This window comes from Zeugodacus cucurbitae, chromosome 2 (assembly GCF_028554725.1).
Source record: "Zeugodacus cucurbitae isolate PBARC_wt_2022May chromosome 2, idZeuCucr1.2, whole genome shotgun sequence".
Lineage (NCBI taxonomy): Eukaryota > Metazoa > Arthropoda > Insecta > Diptera > Tephritidae > Zeugodacus > Zeugodacus cucurbitae.
The window spans coordinates 3,096,105-3,120,806 of record NC_071667.1 but is presented as its reverse complement, the minus strand read 5'-3'; the positions used below and the strand labels follow the sequence as shown (position 1 = coordinate 3,120,806).

Below are 24,702 nucleotides of genomic sequence, written 5' to 3'. Positions count from 1 at the left end.
CAATATGTGCGAAGTCTTTATGACCATCAGCGCATTGGGCACGTAATGTTATAGGAAAACACAGAAAGGAGAAGCATTAATTAGTGTCCCACATGCACAAATACTCAATTCATACGCACAAAATATCATTTACATTAAAGAATGTTCGTATTGTGACCACCTGTCACTTAAGGCCATGCTAAAAACAGCTATAGCACACAGTTTTGTCGAAGCAACACGAGCTTTGTCGGTCACATGAGTTATTGGAAATAAACTTTAAAGAATTTTCCTATAAATCCATGGTATCTCCAACGTATATTTTCTCCAGATTTTTTATATACCCTAAATTGATTACTTTATTTAGTCAACACTCTCTTACAGAGACTGCAGCCTGCAATATTACTATACGTCCCTAAAAGGATACGGAAATGCGTTCCAAATCTGAACTTTGACATAAATTTATTTAAGAGTCAGGCTTCTTTCGAAGGTTTACATGAAATTCAGCAAACAACACAAAGTACAGGGTTACCTATATGGTAGATATCTATGTATTTAATATATCACTTCCTCTGTTCCCATTATTAATCTAGATTCTAGAACAATACAAAAACATACCGAATGCGAGAATTGGTATGGTTATGTGTATGTTGTACGGTAGAAGCGCAGAAATCAATCAACCAGAGCAACGCAAGCTTGGGAAGCTATTTATAAAAGTCTAAACCGAACGACCGTAATTCCCAACCCGCCTCAACAAAGCGGTCGAGATCAAATGACCGATCATGGTTAACGGTAGTTGCAGAAGCCCACCTACAAGCGAACAACCCAAATAAAGACAGCAAGCGAAAGAGGGAGAAACCTAAAGAAAAGCATGCACATTCATTTGAGACTCGGTACTGCAGGAATGTGATCGGATGTGCCTGCAAGGGCATGCCAAAAGACAGCTGGGAACTGAAATCGAACCGCAAGCCATAATGATGTGTTCATGAATGCCAGAAACAACAACAAACACGGACGCATCGACGATCGTACGATCAATCGTGCAGCCAAGCAACTGAGCATCAACCGATGGTGGAAGATGATCATATGATCATCATTATGTTGTTGGCAGTTGAGGATGATGGTAAAGTTGTTGTTGCGCAGTTGATCTTCGCCAATGGAGCATGACATTTGTGCAATGATTTCGCCATTGATGCGACACAGCAAAATTAAATAAATAAACAAACTACAAACAAATGGGTATGTAACAACAACAATAACGATTGCGCATAATGACGATCGTACAATGAACTTGAAGTCAACTATACAGCGAACGGCGGCCTTACGCACCTCTTGGGTATTAATGGCACACCAACGCCTCAATCACATCCCCGCCGCTTCACACTCTTGTACGCCCACTCGCTGCGATCCAACTGCTCGGTGAATGCCAGCCAACTTTGTTTTGGTTTTTATTTCGCTGAAATGCATATGATGCCAGCGGGAAGAACAACAAAAGCAATGCCAAAAACAACAAATATCGAGTTGAGCTGCTGGCAGTTGCAACAATTTGCTATGTGCAACAAGAAAAAGTGAGTGAAGTGAAGGAAAATCGCAAGCAACCGATCATGCGCATCTCCTGCAACACAATACAACACCGCCCGCAGCAACGCCATCGGAGTCGGCAGCAGCAGCAGCAGCAGCGACGATCGATGTGAGGCAACAGCATCCATCAGGCAGCGAGCAGTTTGTCGAGGCAAATGTGAACGCCAGTGAACTGCAGCATCAAATTGCAAAATTCCAACGAAGAAGAATGCTACCAACACAAACAAAGACACAACAACAGGAACTACAACAGCAATAACATGATTATTATTATAAACAACAGCAACATCTGTTGCAATGCTGGCTGGCGTGTCGTCGTATCGGCGAATAAAGCACACAAACGAAGCGATTGAGTCTGTCATAGAGTGAGCTGGAGTTGGCTGTTTCATATCGAAGAGTTGGTGCAACGCGCTTGAGGGGCGTATGGTTCAGGGGAGCCAGTAAATCACATATGGTCAGATTGGTGCCATGCGTTTAATCTGTTTGTTGTTGTCGGTTGTGTTGCTGTTGTGGTCGTGTGTGTAACGCGACTACCAAAAGCGGTTTAACCAACCACAGCAATATAACACACATACATACGTACATATATCTATGTATGACTGTATGTTCATATATGGACAAATGCTGCAATTTTTTGTTGTCGTCAATATACTTTAGCCAGATTTTTCTAATGACGGCAATGTTGTTGCTTTCGTTACGTTTGAACGCGCTTTGAGAGTGGAACAGCTGAAAACATTTTCATCAGCACACACGAATATAAATTGTAATTGGTACGCACCCTGTAGAGAAACTATAATAAATACATAAATGAAATATATCAGACAGCTTGACGCCAACAACACCTTCACCTGTCAGTGTTAAGGCATAAAGACTCTTTCAAAATTGTAAAGTCGTGAAAAGACGCATAAGGCAACACCAGTTGTTGTTCCAATATGTCTTTAAAAGATCTTCAATGGATCTTCAATAAAAATCTTTCAAGATTAGCTAAGAACCTACATGATCATGTGAAACGCCACTAATATAGGTCTTTTAAATGGTGGTACTTGGAATTCTACTGAAAAAAGTGCTTCGTAAGTGATTAGGGTACTGAGTTGGTCGCAATCATTTCGTAGACCAAAATTGGCGAGTTTTGTTTAAAATGGCATAGACAAATATTTTCCAAAATAGTTCAAAGTAATTCGTATTCCTCCTGGGGTAGTTTTCATATATATATAAACAGACTTTACTAAACTTACAATGTTGTTGCAATGTATGCCTGATATCATATTACATACATCAGCAGCCATAGCAATAGCGTGGCAACATCAATAACAAACAGTAGCAACAATTCAACAATCGAGAAAGATAAATGAACGCACCCATACTCACATACATTCACATTTTCTTTTGTATTAAGCAACTACAGTTAAGCTTATGATTCTCAACAAAAGATCTCTAACTTGGACGAAACGAACGCACAAATGCATGCTAAGCTCATCCCTTCGCTAGTCACATCAGCTACAAGGAGAGCATCGACACAAACTGTCTAAGAGTTGTAGACTAAGGGCGGTGGGCTTTAAAATATTGAGGAAAATTTTAGAATTTTGGATGGAGTGAACGTCTTTGAATAAATTTTAAAGTACTTTATACTAGATTGAGATTTAGTGATTTATGTGAACATTTTGAAATATTTATTCCTTTTAACCCAATAAGCTTGCAAGGCAGGGTACCCTAGCTACATTGAATGGGAGCGCATTGGTAGTCCATGGTCCACCTGCGGAAGAGCGCTGGACATGTAGACTACGCATGAGCTCGTCAAACGCTGGTCCTTTTGGCCCTCTGTGAGGTGTACTTACGGGACATTGTCCAATGGGTACCCATGCGGTGAGACTGGGGATCGTGGCGGATGCATGTTGCCAAAGCTGTATGGAGGAAGGCGAGATGGAATCATCTAAGCATTTCCTTCTACATTGTCCAGCTTTTGCCAGACGAAACACCTCGGAAGGCCTTTTTTCGGAGATCCTAGCGAATTGGCTAGAATCGATATTAGCCGTCTTAAGAAATTTGTAACGGATTCCAAGCGTTTTGCTGAACATTAAAGGCATTTGATCCACAGGGAGTTTTATTGGTACCACACAAAGGACAGCGCCAGGCTGTCTAAGTGAGATCATCAGTTTTCTTTTGCAGAGATCTGCCTAAAAACCTAACCCAACCTAACCCAATATTCACATTGCGCCAACTCAAACTCGAGTTTATTGGTTAGTTTGGTATTTCTCTTAGACATAACCAAATATCAAACATATTTCTTTTGGATTTCGTTTCCCTCAACGACGTCGTTTGCACCACGACGACTTGTGGCTCAAGGCATAACGAAATTGCAAAAATGCGCATTTTTTAAGTGGAAACCACATTCCATGCTAGTCAACCACTGCCACCAAACATGGCACTTCTTCATATGTACACAGCGACACCGCGCGCCCCACCTTCACGCATTTCCACAACATATGCCATGAGTAGACGAGTATATACAGCCAAACAGTGAAAAAGGAAAAATCAGGTGAGAAAAAAGGCCTGCTTGTCGCATCTTACTAACAGTGTTTGCAATTATTATGCAGCATGTTTATTGCTGTTTTTGTAGCTATGCAGTCTCTCTTCAACCAGCTGGTTGGGCATATCGCGCTTTATGCGCGCCTTGTGGCGTTTTTTCGTTGCGCTGAAATGCGCTGAGAAAGCTGCACAAACTACTCACACGCCGTAGAGCGCCGGATTAAGCAAGTACAAAGCTCAAACCCTTACAATAGTCATCACCGTTGGCGTTATAATGTATTTGCAATTTGTTGTTGTTGTTTTTGTCTGCAAGATTTCAACAATTTGTTTGCTTTGTTAATTTGCGGCGTGTTTTTGCGGCGTGTTTTTGCGCCCTTTTGTTGGCGTCGCAGCCACTTTGCGTCACCTAATGCAAGAAGAAGAAAATGATGACGACAAGCAACACAAATGGCAATACTGAATGCATCAAAAGTACAATTTAAAAGCCGGATTGGTGGCTCAAAATCAACAGCAACTCGGCTTGATGCTCGCATTTTCACGCCGAACAGCAGCGACGACAGCAATGTTGCTGCAATTCGCAAATAACGCGCGTGCATGCAATGCTTGTGATATTGCAACATTGCCATCTAAGGCAACACGTTTTTCCAGCTTAGTTAACAAGCGCCAGCGAAAAAACTCAAAAGCCGTAAGACAACCCTCCATTCCTCGCCGCGCGCCTACTAAAAGTGCGGTAAACTTGAGTTCCCCCAAATGGAACTGCCGTTGCCAAACTTTTTAAACTTTTTAGTACCGCTTAACACTTTTATGGTGGGACATCATATTCGGTCGCATCTGCTTCAGCAGTTACACGTGCCTGCACTGCACTTGCCCCACCCACCTGTACGGCGTGCTGTCGTCGACCGTTCGACGGCCTCCAGTTATACGAGATTTTCAGTGAAAAGTGAAATTTTCATATTAATGACATTAAGACGCGTGGAAATTTTACGTTTTTTCTTTGGCTTTGAATTGTTGTTAGTCTGCATAGCGTTCATGTAGACTTTGAAGGGAAAATCTCTCATTCAGCAGCTGTTTTATTATATTTTTTATTTTTTCCTTAGCATTTTAATACGAAATGCAGCTCTGAAGTTTCTAAGATTAATAAATTTTCTAAAATTTTGTTATCACTAGTATTCTTTGAGAATGAGATTTGAACAATGTGCGGGCTGTTATTCCATTAGGACCTAATTTTCTGGTAACAAAGAGCATATTCAACTTTTAAAAAATACATTCTCAAAAAAAATTGGTTTCCAATGTGTCAATTGAATATCTTTTTGATCTCTAACAATAACGATATTTTGCAACATTAGATCTATGTTTGGGTTATCAGTTAGCTTTTTTAAAATATGACATTTTACCTTAAGTCTACTCTATGAGTCATATCTTTATCTGTTTGCAATATATATATATATTGCTGCATAGGTTTATCAGTTTGAGTGCTCTTACGTACACATTCTGAAGGTTGCCAATGTCTTTTATAAATTTATGATTGCAAATTCACACAAACCTGAAAAGAGAAGAAAGAAAATGCAAATTAGTTCTGCAGTTAGAGCTTTAAAATTAATTGCGAGGGCTAGAAATATAAAATTAACTGTTATACTTGTTTGGCAAACATTTTTTTCCAACTCGATTGCGCAACCCTGTCGCCATTTAATATTTAGGTGGGCCACTTTCGTTGAAGTGATTTTGAATAAGTGTCAATAAAAAATTATATAAACCTGACTATAATTAAAAATTAAGACAATACTTGAGCATTTGTAGATTTGATATTATTTTTAGGCCTTATTCACGTAGCAACACAATTGGAATATAATATACCTTTTCCATTATAGTCAACAAACGTCGAGCAATATCTGCAGTAATTGAAAAAAGTTTGATCTCGTGTTGATATTCATATCGGAACAATCTAAAATTCGTTTCTAACTTTTGCAGAATCGGGTTTGAGTTACAGTTGAGAATAAATTGAGAAACATTGTTATTGGAGATTTGAGAAAAAATTTAGTTTTCGAAGTGAGATCAAGCGCAAATGCTTGTTGTGTATCATACTCATACTATATTAATACATACAAAGCGGTGCATAAAATCGCTAGCCAAAATCGAAAAATTGAAAAATCAAAAAAAAAACCAAAAAAATCAATTTTGTACGAATTGAGGGCACCTTTGACAAATTGACGACCGCACAGCGGCAAACTGCGATTAATTGTGGTTATCAATAAAAATTAATTGCAGCATATTGTTGCTGCCACAGCAGCCGCATGCCGCATGGCATTCAGCGTGCAACATGCAAGTACACTTGAGTTTGATTTATGTGTTATTTTTGTGAATAATTATTCTTGCAAGTATATTTTTGCAAAGAAACAAATGCACTCATGTCTTGTGGCAGTATGTCGGATTGACTTGGGCACAGATACCATATAACAGTATTTAATTTTTCGAACAATTTGGCAATGTTAAAGTAGTATTCTATATACCATGTAAATGCTTAAGTTGGCTTATGTTAGTGGACTCCATTTGCTGACCAATTTATTGCGAGCGTCGCGCACCGTTAAAGGATACAACTTAGCTTAAGTCGACTTAAACTACTGATATAATAACAATAAGTGGTATCTTACTTGAAAAGTTTAGTTTCATAAAACTTACTCCAACCATGGAAGAGTTGTATTTTCACTTTCAGTCTAAAAAATCATAAAATGTGCAAATTATTGATAACAACAAAGTAACGTAACCGAGTTATGCTATGAAGCACTGTCAAATAATAAAATTTATATATAATGTACATATGTACATTGCACAAGTATGTATACAAGCAAATGGAGATCGTGAAACAATGCCTTGGCATTCATTATAAATGTTGGTGGTGATATAAAGTCAATTTGCACTTTAACGCTTGCCAACAATGCGGCTTAACAAGTACAGTCGACCAATTGTTGGCCAACAGAGATCAAGTCTTTCAGTGTACACCCTTAGAATCAAACACTCTACAACCGCTCCTCCTGTCAACGACAGAAAAGTGCAAGCGCCGTTATTAGGTGAAGTAGTTTATGTGTGTTCATAGATATATATCATGCGACAAATATTGTTCTCATTATTTGGTATTGTTTTTTGTCTTTTTATACTCTCGCAACAAAGTTGCTAGCAACAAAGTTGAGAGTATTATAGTTTTGTTCACATAACGGTTGTTTGTAACACCCAAAACTAAACGAGTTAGATATAGGGTTATATATACCAAAGTGATCAGGGTGAAGAGTGGAGTTCAAATCCGAATGTCTGTCTGTCCGTCCGTCCGTCTGTGCAAGCTGTAACTTGAGTAAAAATTAAGATATCATGATGAAACTTGGCACACTTATTTCGGCATATATTGGCACACAAAATCGGACCACTGCCACACCCACAAAATGGCGAAAACCGAAAACACATAAAGTGCCATAACTAAGCCATAAATAAAGCTATGGAAATAAAATTTGGTATGAAGGATCGTACTATGAAGGGGCATATTTGGATGTAATTTTTTTGGGGAAGTGGGCGTGGCCCCTACTAAGTTTTTTGTACATATCTCGCAAACCAATTGAGCTGTATAAACCAAATTTTCTGCAGTCGTTTTTTTTAGCCGAAGTGGCTAATACAGTCCAAAAATGAAAGAAATCAGATCATAACCACGCCCACCTCCCATGCAAAAGTTAGGTTGAAAATTACTAAAAGTGGGTTAACTCATTAACGAAATATGTCAGAAACACTAAATTTCACATAAGAAATGGCAGATAAAAGCTGCACTCAGATTTTTTTACAAAATGGAAAATTGGCGTGGCATCGCCCACTTATGGGTCAAAAACCATATCTCAGGAACTACTCGACCGATTTCAATGAAACTTGGTTTGTAATAGTTTGATATGATAAAACCCAATGATATGTTGTGAAAATAGGCCAAATCGCTTCACAACCACGCCTACTTCCTATATACCAGAACTTTGAAGACAATCTGAATCGTTTACTTTACAATATATAAAGTAAGTACTAGTGAAGATATCGATGCAGCACTTTACACAATACTATGTTAATAGTGTGGCAGCCCCATTCTAAAAATCGCCGAAATCGGACCATAGGTTTTTAAGGCCCCAAATATCGAACACGGGACCTCGGTGCTTCTAACCTAATATTATGGTTTCCATCTTTCAATGGACTTTATACAATATATATGACAAATATGTGGGTCAAATTGTGTATTATATAATATAAATAAAGTTAAATAAATAAATTGCGAGAGTATAAAATGTTCGGTTACACCCGAACTTAACCCTTCCTTACTTGTTTTCTTATGCATTACACCAGTGAGTGGTAGTATTATTACTGAGTGGCAGTGCATTTGTCGCAGCTGAGCTAAAAACGCGTATGATATTGCAGTGTCAAAGTTTTATCGAAGGTTAAACAGATTAACGCAATACATGCACAAATTATATGATACAACAACAACAACAGCTGGAACAACAATAATTGTTTACTATAGCTAAGCAATAAAGTTAATAGCAGACTTTCACTTACACAACACACACTCATACATGTATGTACGTACATACAGATATAAGCTATTCAAGAGCTATTTGCGCTCACGAGCAGCTGAGTGTTTACATATTTGCACTTGCACTGCAAATCCTTAGCAAACTTGTATTTACGTTGTGCCAGTCATAAAATTATTTAATTTGACGCAAGACAGTGTATGATCTGCTGCAGTTCATTAATCTGTTGCCACTTAATCAAGGCCGCTTTAGGTTTCGAACATAGATTTCAGTCTCCTGTTATGCATCCTTTGTTCTCATTATCTGTTATATAAAACAGGATTGCAAGTTGGGTTTATCAATTAAGCTTGTGCGAGTGACAGCGCAAATCGAACTGAGTTTTATAACTCAATATGCTATACATACTCGTTTACAGATTCATTTATATATTGAATATAATAAATTAAACGTGCTCCAAATTTCATAGTTGAAGTATTGGTAGAACAGCTCTTAGACTCCGTTGCAAATATGTAAATATTGTCGTACATGCTGCGCTCGTTAGAATACTCGAGAGTTGATTACATATTTGAATATATAGACAAAGTAAATGTTTACTAGAGTACATATGTACTTATATATACCATATACAAGTGAACTATTTACAAATATACAAGAATTTTACATATATGTTTTTAAAAATATATGTATGAATGTGTGTGTAGGCCCAGACGTTTGCTTCATTTTCAATTTACACATGCATACATTTACTTACATAGGATATACAAGTACATACGTATATACTTTTTAGCAAGCTTTAAACTAGGTCAATCATCTTTCGGCTGCAGAGCACACGAACGCCATTTGTAGTGCACATTGCCCCGGACACTCTGTGCGCCCGAGTAGATTTTATATGCTCGCAGAAAAACCTTTTGCCCCACTTTGAGTGTATCCTTTGAGCTTTCGTTGGCACACAGTTGACAACGACGGGATAGCAACACGTTGTGCCTTTACAAATGCATATAGCACATACGTCTGTACATATGTACTTATATTTGTTTTATATACTAGCTAGATACAAGTACTTGTATATGAGCATATGAGTGATGTGCGCATATATATAACACTTCAAAATGCTTTTTATGCGCATCAAGCGTCTTTTAAAAGCGAAAATCCAACAGCATGTTGGCAACAACCGCACCCAAACACCACACACACACACACGCAAAACGGGTGGTTAGTACGCAGTCAGCGATATCCTCTAAAGTAAAACGCCTTAATGTACTTTGACACCCACACGACAACCGTTAAATCCACTCTTTTTTATCATCACTACTATCGGCGCTTGTGGTGAAAATGCCGTTTAAATGACTGTCGACGCAAAGGTGAAATTCCTAACTGCGAATTTTTGATAACTGCATGCGTTCGATCCCACACCGGCATATAATGCACACGCGCATAGCGGGACCTTCCATTACCGCTGTGGGCTAATTTTCCGCCTAATTTATGATGCATAATTTTGGTTTGACAGGTAAAAAGCTGATTTCGAAAAATGACAACTGTGAATAGCGTATGAACCGATAGTGAAAATTGAGGCAAGCAATATTTATATATATATGTACATACTCACATACATATGTATTCGTATAGTTTTGTAAGAAAATTGCCTTATGTAAAGTTATAGGTTTCTCAATTTTCAATTTACTTTATCACAATTCTCTGCCATAAATCAGCAGCTGTTCGTCACACTAAAAGTCGAGCGCTTTTGCTCTTTATGACTCAAATGTCACCTAATGACTAGTTATTGTTGTTGTTTGCATTTAACAAAAAACAATTTTATTTTATTTCAGATTAAACATGAAAACAAAAACTCTCATAAAAGTCACAGCCAAAAGTAGTACCGTAAAGATATCGAATTTAAGCTTGTCTTGGCGTATTCTCTTCGTCTGGCTTTTAATCTAACGCAAAACGACATCGTGTGTAAGTATGTATGTATGTATATTAAACTAAATTCGTTTTTGTAATGAAATTTGAAACGAACTTGGATTTAAATTTCCACTGAAAAACTTACAGACAGATAATGAAATAGACTAAAAGACAAGCGATCTCCTACACTACTATATTTAATTAGGCTTTGTATATCAGAGTGTTTTAAAAATGTTGTTATATCATAGAACAGAGTCACCGAACAGAGAATTGAAGTATAACCACAGTGAAGTTAACATTCTATTGAAAGGTGCTCTCCTCTCTTATAGCATATTCGTCAATCTAGCAATATCTTACAAACAACAATATCAAACAAAAAAAATTGAAACTATCATCATTCAAATAGACGACCTGCTGACGACTTTATCAACACCTTGGCATCTAAAACGGGCCAATTACATTTATACGATACATATGTACGCGTATATACGAATAAGCAGAAGTAAAAGAGATTCCCCTATTACGTGTGGCAATACTACACAACAACAACAAATCGAATAGGCATGGCTTTGATGAGACCGCAAGCGAGGTCTTTAATCCAGCCAAGTGTAATAACTACACCAATCTCACTTTGATCAAATCGCACAACAGAGGCGACTACGAACTAAAAATAGCAAATAGTCTCCGTGTGGAGACGAACACAGTCGAAGAAGAAAAGAAAAGTGTGATGTAAAATCAAGAAATCAGCGTAGTAAAGCAAAAAAGTTATGGAAAAACAACACATAGATATTTTCGAGGTAAACGTTTGGGAAAAAGTGCAGACAGCGTGAAGTATGAACGTGCAAAGTGAAGGGTGCAACAAACACACTGCTAATGACAATTCTCCCAACATCTAGGCCATGTTAACTGTCATACGGCATACACGTGCGAGTCCATACAGATACACATGTTTATAAACATGTATGTATATAGATGACTCTAAGGCTTATAAGACTACTATTTGACTACTGCACAGCTGCTTATGCGGCAAAAGAGACTGTCTGAGTACGAAACAATACACTTATTGCCACACTTCGGACAAGAGAAGCAATAAAAAGAAGAAAAAACAAAGCGGCGAGCACAATGACATTTGCGTATTAAACAGGCAGTGAATTAAACGAGCTCCATGGATCAATGCTGTACTGGACACTCCTGTAACTAAACTAGTTTTCGTCAAGTGGTGATACCAGACAGCTGATTGACAAATTGTGCGTAGATTTGAGTTGAATTTATTTAAATATTGAAAACCACATTTTTTATTCTTTACTTTATCTGGATTACATACATAGAATGATAAAGCTTTATTAATTTCTATGATTTATATTATTTTGGGATCCGCGTAGTCTTCAACGATTTCCCTGAAATCTTATGTAAACATAAGATCCACAGTGCTGCACAGAATAAATAAAACTAGTTCGTCCTAAACCTGAAACCATTTCTCATTATTTTAGGAACCGTTTCGGAGGTGTCCAATGTGTATTCTCCGTCACTACTTACTTAATGAGACCAAAGCAATTTTTAATGTTTAATACTCGCACGAATCTGACAAAACAACAAAGCCATGTTAATCTTGTTGAATAGCAAAACAACCCTGTGGTGTTTCCGTTTTGTCTATGCATAATACGACAATGTCGCAGAAGGGCTCAGGTTGACAAAGAATTACACAAAAGCGGAAAGGCGAAAAATGATGAATGAAAATCATAAGACACAAACAAAAACAAGAAAAAACAGGTATTAAGTGGTAGGCTTGTCTTTAAAAAGCAAATATTGTTAGCAGTGTTTTTCAGAACTTCATTTTCTATGATTGAAGTGTGTACTTGGCACAGGAAAATGCATTCAATTTTTTTTCTCACCAGCGCAAAGGTGTTGTGTGTGAAAATTGTATAAATTCAGTGTTGATGGCTTCTAAGAATTACCCCTTGGCAATTATTAATGCATTTGGGCAAGAGTTTTCCACAATTTTCCGCTTGCGCTGCCAATTGGCTAACCGAATTCAAACATTTGTTTGTTGGTTGCTTGCTTCGACCTTTATTTCCCCACCATTGTTTCCGAGACATTAATGCCTTGCAACACATGCTGCACATGTCAAGGTGCACTCGCACCCATTAAATTGTGAAATAATAGCGATGACGAGCCAATGCTCACATATGTTGCCGGTGCACAGTGTGAGATTTAGTCAATCTAGCATCTCAAAATTAATTTTTATATGAAGTTGTAGAGATATGAACTTGAAATTTGGCACGATGGTTAAGGAGATTGTAAGCTTCAATATGGTGAAAGACAACTAGTTCCAACTAGTGTCAAAGGGGACTAGTTCCGAACTATCCTCAAAAACACTAGTTGGGGACAATTTTTTTTTACACATTTATATCCAAATTTCTTCTTTTTTTCTCTTCTAACTAAAACTTTTCGTTATATTGATATAAGCACCCACATACAACCATTTCTATAAAGTTCTTCAAGTTTCGAACTTTAGTTTTCGATGATTCTTTGCAAAAGAGAAAAATAAAAGGTTAATGTTGTTTCAATGTTAAATGTATTGATATCTAAAACATAATAAAAAGGGAAAACTAAAACATCCAACGAAAGTTCTTAAAAGAATGGAAAATATTCAAAATAAGATTTTAATATTTGCTGAGTCTCTTTTTCTACAGGATCTCAGATACATTGCGGTAGCCATAGTTAATTGTTCCGAAGCTACATTTGATATTAACTCTATGCATTTCCGTTTTTGTGTACTCGAAGCACTTTCAGCAAACTCTTTTTTGTTTTGAAGCTGATGGTGCGTGATCAAGAGCAAAATCAACAGCAGAAATTTTTGAACTTAGCCAAATAGCATTGTCATGCATAAATCTTGCTTTATCACGGTGAGATTTACTCCATCGCGATTGAAATTGGAAGCAAAGCTTTTTTATACGATCTTTAATTTTGGTATCGTCAACATCTGGTCCAAAAATTGATATAACGTGCTTTTCGACCGCTTCTGTTTTGTCGCTTTTCACCTTGTTCAACCAAATCCAAAATAGCTCCACTCGCGATATTTCACTCATACTAAAAAAAGGCAAAAAATGGGCAGGATTTTATTTTTTAAATTTGTTTTGGGCACATTAACAAAGATTATGCTGGCATTCCCATCACGGAACTCCATGGGACTTGGAAGTTCTAGTCTATCAAATATTTGAAAACTTTAAAATTTGTCTTACCTTTCAGGTGGTTATAAAACAATTTTTTCAAAATACTTGAGTGCAAAAATAAATATTGTATAAAACAAAAATTTTAAGTTTAAGTAATAACCTTCAATACAAAAAATATTTTAGGCCAAAATAACCACTCACAACTTCGACCTGATCACTCAAACTTTTGTGATCAATGCAAGCTTGCAAATCAATTGTAGCATGCTATGCAATTGTATGTGTTTGATAGCTGTTATCACGCTAATAACATTTTTTTATTCTATTTTGTGTTTGTTTTCGTAACAATTGGGGTCTCTTCTCACGTAAAAAAAATATGAGCGAGTTACGAAAACATTTTTTTTTTTAATTTCGAGATGCTAGATTGACCAAATCTCACACTGTGCGGTGGTTTGACTTGCATTGTGGACACTTTGAAACGCGCGCAAATGAGCGCGGCAATGACTCTTTGAAAGAACAAAAAATGTGAGAATGTATTTTTTGGCTCAAAAGAGCCACTTTAAAGGTCATTATGTCTTGAATTTTCTTTATTACTTCTTCTACAAGTAAATACAAGAAAATCAACTCAGTCACTTGAGCGCTACTGTTGCTGCCGCAATTGGATCAGTAGCAGTATTCTTCAGACTCTATTCTTCCATTTTTTGTCAATGAAAAGACAAACATTGTATTTATTTGCTCATGATGATGTTTAATATTATGATTTGCTGCACAACTGTATTTGAACTTTTACGTTTTCACTACTCTTCGTGCAACACATCTCGCCGCTGTCTGACTGTGTACCATATCTAAGGTTGTGGCTTGGAAAACTGACTTGATTCAACTTGATGACGCCGAGGGGGAAAACGGTGGCAGCACTCGAACACGCTAAAAACTTGTCTGTTGTCCAACACAATACAGTTTGCCGCCGTCACCGCCAACAACGTTAGTCAGTCAAGTCCGTCAAGACCCGTTTCAACGCTCTTGCACAGCCATTGTTTTTCCTTTCCTTTATTATTTATGCTTATTCCATTCATACAATATTTTTGCAATGTAACTACTTTTATTCGCCACTGTGTTTTCACATTTCCTCGTACGTTTTGCGCGCCATCGCCAGCCGAATCGTTTAAAAGTGCGTGTTGCAAGTGCGCTTGGAAGACAATAAAAATAATTGTTGCTGAAATAAGAAAGATGTATTGCATGAATACTTGCTCATTGAGCGCTATGTTCGGCAACTTCCGAATGAATAACGATCGTTATTAGCATCGTTCAGAAAAAACTGATCATCACACAAACAGTTTTTAGCTGAGATTGTTGCAGTCTGATCTGGTGAAGATGTTCCACTTCTTTGTGGATGGCAGGGTGACGCTAAAAATATAGGCTTTTTATTTATGGTTTGTGTTTGAAATTTTAAGTTTGGATTTCGTCGTGAGGAATCTCTCAAATATATATTCTAGATTAGGTTTGTATGTATTATCTGAAGATACATTACTGTTGGTCAGCTGATGTTCTTAAAATCGTTGAGTACTCATTAGCCCAATCGGTGCAACCTCAATTTTCGTGCATTTGTCTACCGAAAATGCTGCTAACGACTTCTTTTTCAATTACTTTCCGGCGCACCACCAAATTTCTCCACAACCTCGAATAATTTGCCGAACTTTCGAAAGCGGCGTTGTTATTCGCATTTACGCGGTTGCTTGCCACGCAAATCGATTCTTTCAACTTTCAAAAACTTGCAATTAACAATTGTAAAATCTCTGTGTGCGTGTGTGTGTGTGTGTATGTGTTTGTGGTAGTACAGTTAGATAGTGGAAAACAGAATTCGTCTAATTAAAAACTACTGCGAAACTTTTACGTTGCAGCCAAGTGAAGAATCTGTGCTAAATCACCAACAAAAACGATAATAGTGAATTGGAGAATGCACACACACACATACATACATATGTAAGTGGTAAACGCTTTTTCTTTCAAATCAATTTGAAATGAAATGGTGCTAATATTTCTTTGCAGTACAACAACAACAAAAATAAACACAAAACAAGAATATCAAATACTAAAAAGCAGTTAACAACAACATACCCAGCCAACTGATTGACTAACTTGACTGGCTGGTTGACTGAATGTCTGCCTTGCTTCAATAAGTGCTCGACTAAGTGATTTAGGCTGCCAGTTACTTTTGCCGTTTTCTACAGTTTCTAAGCTAAAGCAGTTTGTAACTGACTATTTTGCTTTTCATTTTCTTGCATTCGAGATTTGTTGCTGCTACTACAACACACACATACACATCTATACAAATTTACAATAATACAACGGTGGTTTTTATTATTACTCTTTTCATTTCTATTTCCATTCCATTTCCATTTCTCTTGTTAAATGTGGCAACTAAGAGTTATTGGCTCGTTTGAGCGAAATGCCATACAAATGCTGCTGCGTCGGCGCAATGGCTTTACAACTGAAGTCTGCTTAATAACGGTGTCTGTGATCCCGAAATAGTCTAGCAAATGTTGTAAAGAACGCTGCTCAATGAATAAAACTTAAATTAGAGTTGTACCGAAGCGATCTTGCACGAAATCCCGAAACTGCAGAAACACCAAGTTGAGCCGGAATTGTTTGTCGGTAGCGAAAACACATAACCACTTAACAACAACAACAATCAATTGTACAACAACATGTATGCACTTAGCAACAACATTCGCACTAATAAACCGTTACATGTTTACTACTACGTACTGGCATTTAATGGTAACAATTATGTCGCCACTAATTTTGGTAATAAATCGCAGTCGCGTGCAAAAATGCATGCAGCGTATGTACATATGTATGTATGTATGTACAAGGGTTACACATTTTTCTACTCTCTTTTGGCCACGTTTGTTTTGTTCGCCGTGGAACACTTTGATTTGTTTCACAAGAAACGACGTAGCTTTGGGAAAATCGTGTTGGTCTCTTGGTGTTATCTCTATACAATTGAAATACTTTCGCAAGGGAAATTGTATAGAGGGGGCCAAAATGCGAGTGTGGCAAAACATGAGAACTGAAAAAACATAAATTTAATTTTTTCAGCATCCAAAGTGGGCTCACACTCTTCATCCGAACTACAACAGATTTATAAACAAACCAATAAAAATATATTAAAATGCGACAGATATTCAACAAAACAGGTGCCTCATAATCATAAATAATTAAAATAGGAAATTCAAGTTTTTTTTAAATTAGTGACTAATTTGGAGGGAAGTCACTTCGACGCTTCAGTCAATAACACCAACGAAATGGCAGCAGCAAAATAACCAACTAACTCATACGAATACATAAGAAACTTAAAAAAACGAAAAAACGCAAGTACACGATCAGACACACAGAAACAACAAAAGCAAAAAAATAGAAAAAATTAAGTTGAAATACTAGAAAAATAATTTGGCAACATAATGGGGCAGCCGCAGAGTCATTCAACAGCGCTGGCGCACCCAGCTGCGCGTCAGCAGAAAAGGCAGTCAATGGCGCAGACTAGAGATATTTGCTGCTACAACACAACAACAACAAATTGCCGCGATCGTTGGAAAACGAAAGTTCAAATTTGGGCAAAACAACGCCAACAAATGAAGTTGCAGCAGCAGTAATGCAGTGTTTTTGCGTTTGTTGTTGTTGTTGCTGTTCTGATATTTAATGTTGCCGAACCGGCCAAACGTTTTGCTGTGTCACTGACACTATTTTTGCTGCTGCTGTGGCGATCGTGTCTATAAAATCGCATGCGACATTTTAAGGTTGTTTTTGTTGTTGCTTCTTACAGATATACCACAACCACAACCGCTTTCCGATGATGGATTTGTGCGCGTTTTTGCCAGTTGGCAGAAATCATTTGAACTAGTCGACTTTGCTGCTGCTGCATTGAGGCAACTAACCCAACGAACGACAAGTTTGTGGCAACAACAATCAATCTTTACTTAACCGATTTTAAGCGAACATGATGCTTTGCAAAGCTATGAGCAAATGTTGTTGCTCCAGTGGAAAATAATATAAATTTAACACTCGATAAAACTATTAATTTATAGAAAAAAAGTTGCAATAATATTAATATTATTTGCTGCACGAGTGTTTAATAAATTAATAAATAACTATTTAAAGATAAAGCTGTCGAGAGTATTCTACTTTAGCCGCCTGGTATTATCGAAAATGTAAATAAATTTTTTAATTTTCTCTCTGAGAATTCTATTTACTTTCCACAACGTACTCGCACAATTATTTACAAATCATACACATATACATATGTACATCTATTCAAACAAATGCTATTCACTTTTTGTTTGTGCTATGCCACTATTCTCCGCTTTGCCAATGCCGGCGTGCCATCATTATCCATTAATTTCTGTTTCGACTTATCTACCTGTTCTAGACGCAGCTTCTTTGTTTCCGCTTCGCTCATCTTCTTCTCAACTTTTCACTATTTTTTATTCTATACCATTTGGAAGCATGGTTGGACAGAAATACACACATTCTGTACATGTTTACAAAGTTTGCCGCCACATGTTGTCGAGTCTGTCATTTGTATGGTTGTACAGTTTTAGATGCCACAGCAGCATCCGTCCATCCATCAACACTCGAAATAAATTTCTTTATCTTCCAGTTCAGTCTCTCGCACACACGCTCTCTCTTAGCAACTTCATCGGAGCAAACTTTTTCTTAATTTTCTTTAATCCCGAAGTTTATTTTAATATTTACATCGCATTTTTCTTCTTTGAGAAGGCATTGTAAATACTAAATACTTGTAATAAGCTGAGTACATAACATTAGAACTTCTTCAGCATTACTGTTGTTATTATCATCACTGATTCATCAGCATTTTCATCCCTAGTCATTAAATAAATAGTTGGCGGATAGTGCGAATCAACAAAAAATTATCATTAACTTTTTCTACATGGTACTCATTACTCATTACTTTTAGAGGATAATGCGTTTATAGTACTATATTGCAGACTACTTTTCCATTTCTAGCAGTCGATCCTTACACTTTATAACATCGTAGATCTACGGACCCATTTGTTTACGATGTTTTCCCTTCTCAGCGACCAAATATGTGATTAGCCTTAGAAGAGCTCTAATCTAATCTGATGAAACCAAATTCAAATTCATTCAAGTAAATTCATGTTTTTATATCGGACCTGGTTCTTAAGTTATTTGTTTTCTAATTAGCTACAGCTTTTCAAATATAAATAAATAAATTACTCTTAAATATATGCAAACACCTAAGCGGTGTTTATTGACTAATTTTGCTAGTATATACATATGTAAACTGCAAGGTGTTGACAATAGAAGATCAAAAAATTTATTAAAATAGTTTAAAGAGTGTTTACTATAATAAAAAAAACGTAGTTTTTTGTAAAAATCTCCACCGAAATAAACTAAAAATGGTGAAAACATATTAATATAGTATTATTATATTAATTTAATATTAATTAATTTCAATTATTAGCAAAAATAAAATTCAATGCGTCTATTTGAGGTTATGTTCTGCTACTTCACAAACCTCTGCAGAAAATTAAAATTTTTCTAACAAAAGTAATAAATGTAAGTCTAATAAGTAAATAATTTCTATAAAATCAGTGGAATCAAGTTTTAAGAGACCGATTTTAGCAATAATTTCATGCTTACTTATTTCTGATTTTATCTTCTCATATGAATTTAATGTGTTTTGATGCGTCACAAAAGCGGAAATCCATATTTTTTATGAATTTCATATATGTATTTATGTAAATCCAATAGATATAGCTACCGCTAGCACGCACCAAAATACAAATGGAAACCATATTTGCGTTCTACAACGACTTAAGAGCAAACACACACATGCCAATACAAAAATATGTATATTTGTAGGTATGTAAATACAAAAATACACGCTCATGCCCACAGTTCGTTGCCTGTTTGGCTATTTGGCTATATTTTTTTTTATATTTTGTACATACATATGTACAGTGTATGTTTGAGTGTCTCGGTTGGCCAAAAGCGTAGCGGTAACACTGCTTGGCGCACTGACTGATTGAGTGAATGCCTGTATGACAGACACTACACTGTGGCTGACTATACAGTTCACTAGCTCCACGGCTGACTAACTAGCTAAATATTTGTTTATATATATGTATGTACATATTTTTAAAGCAGTGACTTGAATATGGATAGTAATAGTATTATATTATTTGTGATCGCAGGGAAAATTTATTTTAAGTGCATTTAATTATTTTATTTTAGTTTAATTTTAATGTTATTTATTGAACTAACTTGAATATTATTATTTTGATTTGTTTTTGCTTTAATAAACCTATATATACATACATATGTATTTATTATTATGTATAGTATTTTTTATTTATTTAATACATATATAGGTATATATTTTGCTTTATAAGCTGGCTGGATTTATTTTATTGCTTTGCTTTTATCTAATCAATTAGCACTGTAAGGGACAATTGCACGCGGCACGGACCTTAAAATTTATAATAAATATTTAAAATTGCAAAATAAATTTTCATTTATGGTTTCGTGCTGAGGTTTTGCCAGTGTATTTTACTTTGCCTCAACTCATCTTAAAAACATATTTTTATTATTTTTAAGTACCTTTGAAGCGTCGTCGTATTCCACATTTGGCTTAAAATGCTGGAGTTGGCTAGACAAGTTGCACACTGCAAGCGGCAGCGCAAATCAAGAATACCGTATAACGTAGTTGTTGCGAGAAAAAGGTAAGCAAAGAATTTCAAAGAGGAAATTCAACACTAACACTTTGCACGTTTATTTCTGCACGACTCAAAGATTTTCTAAGTAAAATTTTACTAATTTTTGTATATTTTCAATATTTAACAATTTTCATATTATCGATATTTCAAGTATATACACTTCATACATATAGCAGTTTTCGTGCTTTAAATTAATTTATTTTGTTTGTTTAACTTTTTTTTTTACAATTTGCTTTAGCTTTGTTTTCTACACATTTGCAGCCTGGCGAAATTACACATTTGCACTCGCCTTGCTTTGATTCACTAGCTCCCTGTATTTATTGTATTTCGTTTTGCTTTAGCACTTTCCAGGCGAAAACAACAAGTCGCTTTGCCCAAATCAACTAATGTTAATTACTTTGCGCAAAAATTAACGAGTTTTAGCAAAAAGTTGCATTTGATACAGCGATGAAGCGCACAAAAAAAAACAATTGCACAATTTAAAATTCGCGCGTACACACACACTCGTATGCACCACTCAAGTGCAGTTCGTTCTCGTCGTTACGCCCACAAAACAATGAATTCATTTAATTCTTCGTTAGTCCGTACGCACACGTCCGTTTGCGGCAGCAGATCTCGTAAAACTAAACTCAAACCTGAAAGAGATTGACCAAAGTTAATGTTTTTACTCTTGGCTAAATGACTCCATACACACACACACACGCGCGCATACAGAGAGATACCTGTGCTGTTGCCTTATAAACTGCATGTCGGTGCAAAAGTATCTATGCCACACAGCTGGCTGCTTTGAGAGCCAAACGAATAGCACACAAACACATATTCATACAAGTAGATGTGTCTCTCACAGTTATGGTAAATACACACACACATACACATGTGATTGTGTCTCTTGTTGGGAATAAATTGTATCTCATGGGCCGTGCGCCGTGGCGGATATTTGACGGAGCCAGAGAACTTTCTCTGGAGAACGTAGTCAGATCAGAGATTGTAAAAAACTTTAAATGTACTCATACAGGATATATGAATATTTACTATGTAACTATATCCGGTTCCCACATGCACCTAAACCTAGAACCTTGCCAACTAGGCAATCAGCGTTCTTGAGTTCAAGCAAATGAAACATTGGATCATAAATATATAAAAGACCTCTTAATGATGAATAATTCAAGACTCCATTCGTAAATCCATAATTCATGTATATGTTTTATTAATTGAGGTGATACAAAAAATTGTGATATAAAATTTAAGCTTTAAGCTTAATTACCTTAAACTATTCACAAAGAATGTATTAAAGCAGTTACAAAGTATAGAGAAAACAGCATTATTAACAAAAACAGAACTGAGACAAATCTCACGCTTAACTAGGATAACCAATCCTCTAAGGCATCGGATTCAGGAAATAGAGTAATCACAGGCGGTACTTTCAGTGACGGTTCCTGCTGACACTTATTATCTCGTTGCACTTCTATGCAAGTAGCCATGGCACGTACACTCAGTTGTGATAGACCGTTGGGCATGTAATCTGGCGACTTCGTAGGCGTTACACAATTCGTGATAAGTTTGGTAGATGAGGCGTTTTGTGCCAGTTGACGAGGACGCATTTTTAAAAAACTAGTTATCGATGGCTGGAAATTGCGGTGCCTACTTTTAAGGCTAACATATTTATACCACTTCTCTGGTATCTTCGGTGTAATGCATGGATTACCCTGCATCACGGGCACGGTACTGATTACTTCGCGCGGCTTCAGGTATGTTACAAAGCGTTCCAACTCCGCATGACTGGAATGTTCAGAGTACTCAATGCCCACGATATTTATTTCACCACGCAGTTGTGGTTTGCCATTCTTCTCCCAGCCGGAAGGCCGAAATGCCAGCACAGCATCGTATTGCTTTTTAAATGGTCGAAAATACTCGACTAAAGACTATTGAGAGCAAGTACATGAGTCCAAATAGAAAATATCAATAATAATAACCATTAGTTACTTACTTGATAGCTGACTTTTGCAATCGATATCACATGCATTTCTGCTTTATGCGGATCATCACATAGTAAATCTCGTACTTCTTCTAAATCCATGGCCTGCAAAGCTTTCAATCGATTCTTCTCCGTCCATACTTTTAAATTAAATTCTTGCGCTAAATTTGCCCAAAAACGTTCTTTTCCAATCACATAGGAGCCAACAACAAACAAAACACGTGTTTCTGGACGTTTTTCGCGGAATTCTTGTATTATACGCTTTGCTCGATCGATACTTTCATACTGTGATGAAAAATTGTGTTTATGCGCTATGTATGTGGTATCCAAATATATGGTATCAATGTTGTTATTCCAGAAAATCGGCTCTGACTCCATGTCCGGTGAGGCACGAAAGTCTCCAGTATGTACAATACATTGGCCGCTGGCCAGTTTAAATACAAACATTACCGCACCTGGACAGCTAAAGTAAAAATGTCAGTCTAATTGATATATCTCATTCCATATATGTATATATACATTACGTACTGATTTGCATCGATTGCCGTAACTTCAACATCATTTATCACCACAGATTCGTTGAGTTCTATTTCGTGGATATATTTATTTTCCACTGATATGAGTGCGCGCACTAAGTTCGCTAAAAGTTCATAAATAAAAGTTGTAATACAAAAGTTCTTACGTATTTAAGAATATGTGTGAATTTATACTCACCGGTTATTGGACTCACATACAATGGCATTTCGAATTTGCGCGTCAAACCTTGATAGTGGTCCGCATGGAAATGTGTCAGAAAGTAGTGCGTAACGCCACTAATCTGTCCATATTGAAACGCATCCACAGCAAAAGTAGTACCAGCTATTTTTTTATAAGGCGGACAAGCACGAAATTTTCTAACTCTCTTACTTTTAGAGGTTGTAGGTTGTTCTGTTGGCGATTTTTGTAAATCATTATTGTTTCCAATTCTAATTGGAGTTGGGCAAGTGTTCCCATTGGACACTTGAAAATTATTCGTTGCATCTTTGGTTTGGTTTGGTAAAGACGTGGAAACAACATCTAGTTGTGATTCTTGCTTATCTTTCACTCGTTCAGATTTAACTAAATTATTCTCCACTAAAATTTTTGAAGACACCGGAATTTTGTTGATGTTTTTTACTTCTGTTTTTATATCCAAATAACTGTTATTATACTTTGAATGTTGTGCATTTTCTTTTGCCATACAGTCTTTCAAATCGTCTGTGGTATTTTTAGAGTTCGTTTCATTTAAGGGTATAGACACCATCGGCACCTTGCATGAATCAGAAAGCTCTTCATTTTTATCGGACTTATCTCGTTTACTGGGTGAAGCAAACACTTGATTTGTTAGTGAGTTAGCAGCTTCGTCTACTAGACCTTCTTCATCAGAACATAAATCGATTAAATCTTCTAAAGAATATGGCTTAGCTTTTCGTTTTGAGCATTTATTAGAACTACGATTAGCTTTCGTAGATGTGGTGCGTTCAAGCTTGGGTTTTCTGGAAGTTGACCCCACATCCGAGTTGTTCATGTTTCTTTTGGAAGTTGACGATGTCGAACTGCAATCGTCACCTTCTTTGAATAGACGTTTCCTACCCTTGATTTTTTTATTTGCGGTTGCTCCAACTTTTTTTGAAGTTTTGTTTGTGGTACTTCCTCGTGCCGTTAAAAACAACTTTTCTTCCTTTACTGAAAGGCTCTCAATTTTGTATGACTTAGAAGAACTTTTGAAAAAACTATCTATGCGCAATTGACTAGGAGGTGGATCTTTAAATTTCGGAGTCCTTTTCTTCGTTGTAGTTTGTATATTCTCTGTAATAACTGTTAATTGAGTGGCACCTTTGGTTTCTTCTATGGACTCCAATACTCTCTTGCAAGTTGTTGTTGCAGCCTTTTTCGCTTTATTTCGCTTTGGACGAGTAAGTGGTGTAGTTATCGCATTTTTATCTTTACTATCAACTTTGTTTTCATATTCAACAGAAGTTTTGAAGTTATCATCAATTAAATCCACAATCTCTATTTGGATCATACTAACTTGATTTCATGTAAAATATCTCTTATTATTTATGTATTTCACTTGTTAATGAAATGTCAACTTGTAGCGCGCCTAATTTCTGAACATGTTTTTCTGTGAATGAAACACATCATTCACAATAAAATGTTTAACAAAACAACAAATATTAAAAATACTTACGTTGCTGTAACAAACTCGAACTTATTATGCAAAAGTTTAATTGTTGATATTAATGATA

The 24,702-nt window shown here is 36.4% G+C and overlaps 2 protein-coding genes across 5 annotated transcripts in view; both read right to left on the bottom strand.

The window, feature by feature from the left end:
* The window catches only part of LOC105221591 (serine-rich adhesin for platelets), a 139,099-nt gene extending 118,002 nt beyond the window's left edge, over positions 1–21,097 (bottom strand). For 2 of the 4 annotated variants that reach the window (XM_011198686.3, XM_054226036.1), the window contains exon 1: positions 20,345–21,097. The gene's annotated coding sequence lies outside the window, so the exon portion shown is untranslated. The remainder of the gene's footprint in view (positions 1–20,344) is intronic. The other 2 variants (XM_054226035.1, XM_011198684.3) reach the window with 1 other exon arrangement.
* A 542-nt stretch (positions 21,098–21,639) lies between these two features.
* Positions 21,640–24,575, bottom strand: LOC105221592 (DNA cross-link repair 1A protein). Its single transcript, XM_011198688.3, has 4 exons — positions 23,150–24,575; positions 22,964–23,075; positions 22,448–22,898; positions 21,640–22,382 (listed from the first exon to the last, which is right to left on the bottom strand). Exons 1-4 carry the CDS (start codon positions 24,477–24,479, stop codon positions 21,822–21,824), a joined length of 2,454 nt encoding a protein of 817 aa, XP_011196990.2. The 5' UTR covers positions 24,480–24,575; the 3' UTR covers positions 21,640–21,821.
* Between the last annotated feature and the right edge of the window lie 127 nt (positions 24,576–24,702).

Bases quoted from the DNA above. Each gene is read 5' to 3' on its own strand.
- LOC105221592 (XM_011198688.3), bottom strand. From the start codon at position 24,479: ATGATCCAAATAGAGATTGTGGATTTAATTGATGATAACTTCAAAACT. The intron at 23,076-23,149 runs GTGAGTATAAAT...ATGAACTTTTAG, and splicing joins GTATGTGAGTCCAATAACCG to CGAACTTAGTGCGCGCACTC. The intron at 22,383-22,447 runs GTAAGTAACTAA...TGCTCTCAATAG, and splicing joins TTGCAAAAGTCAGCTATCAA to TCTTTAGTCGAGTATTTTCG.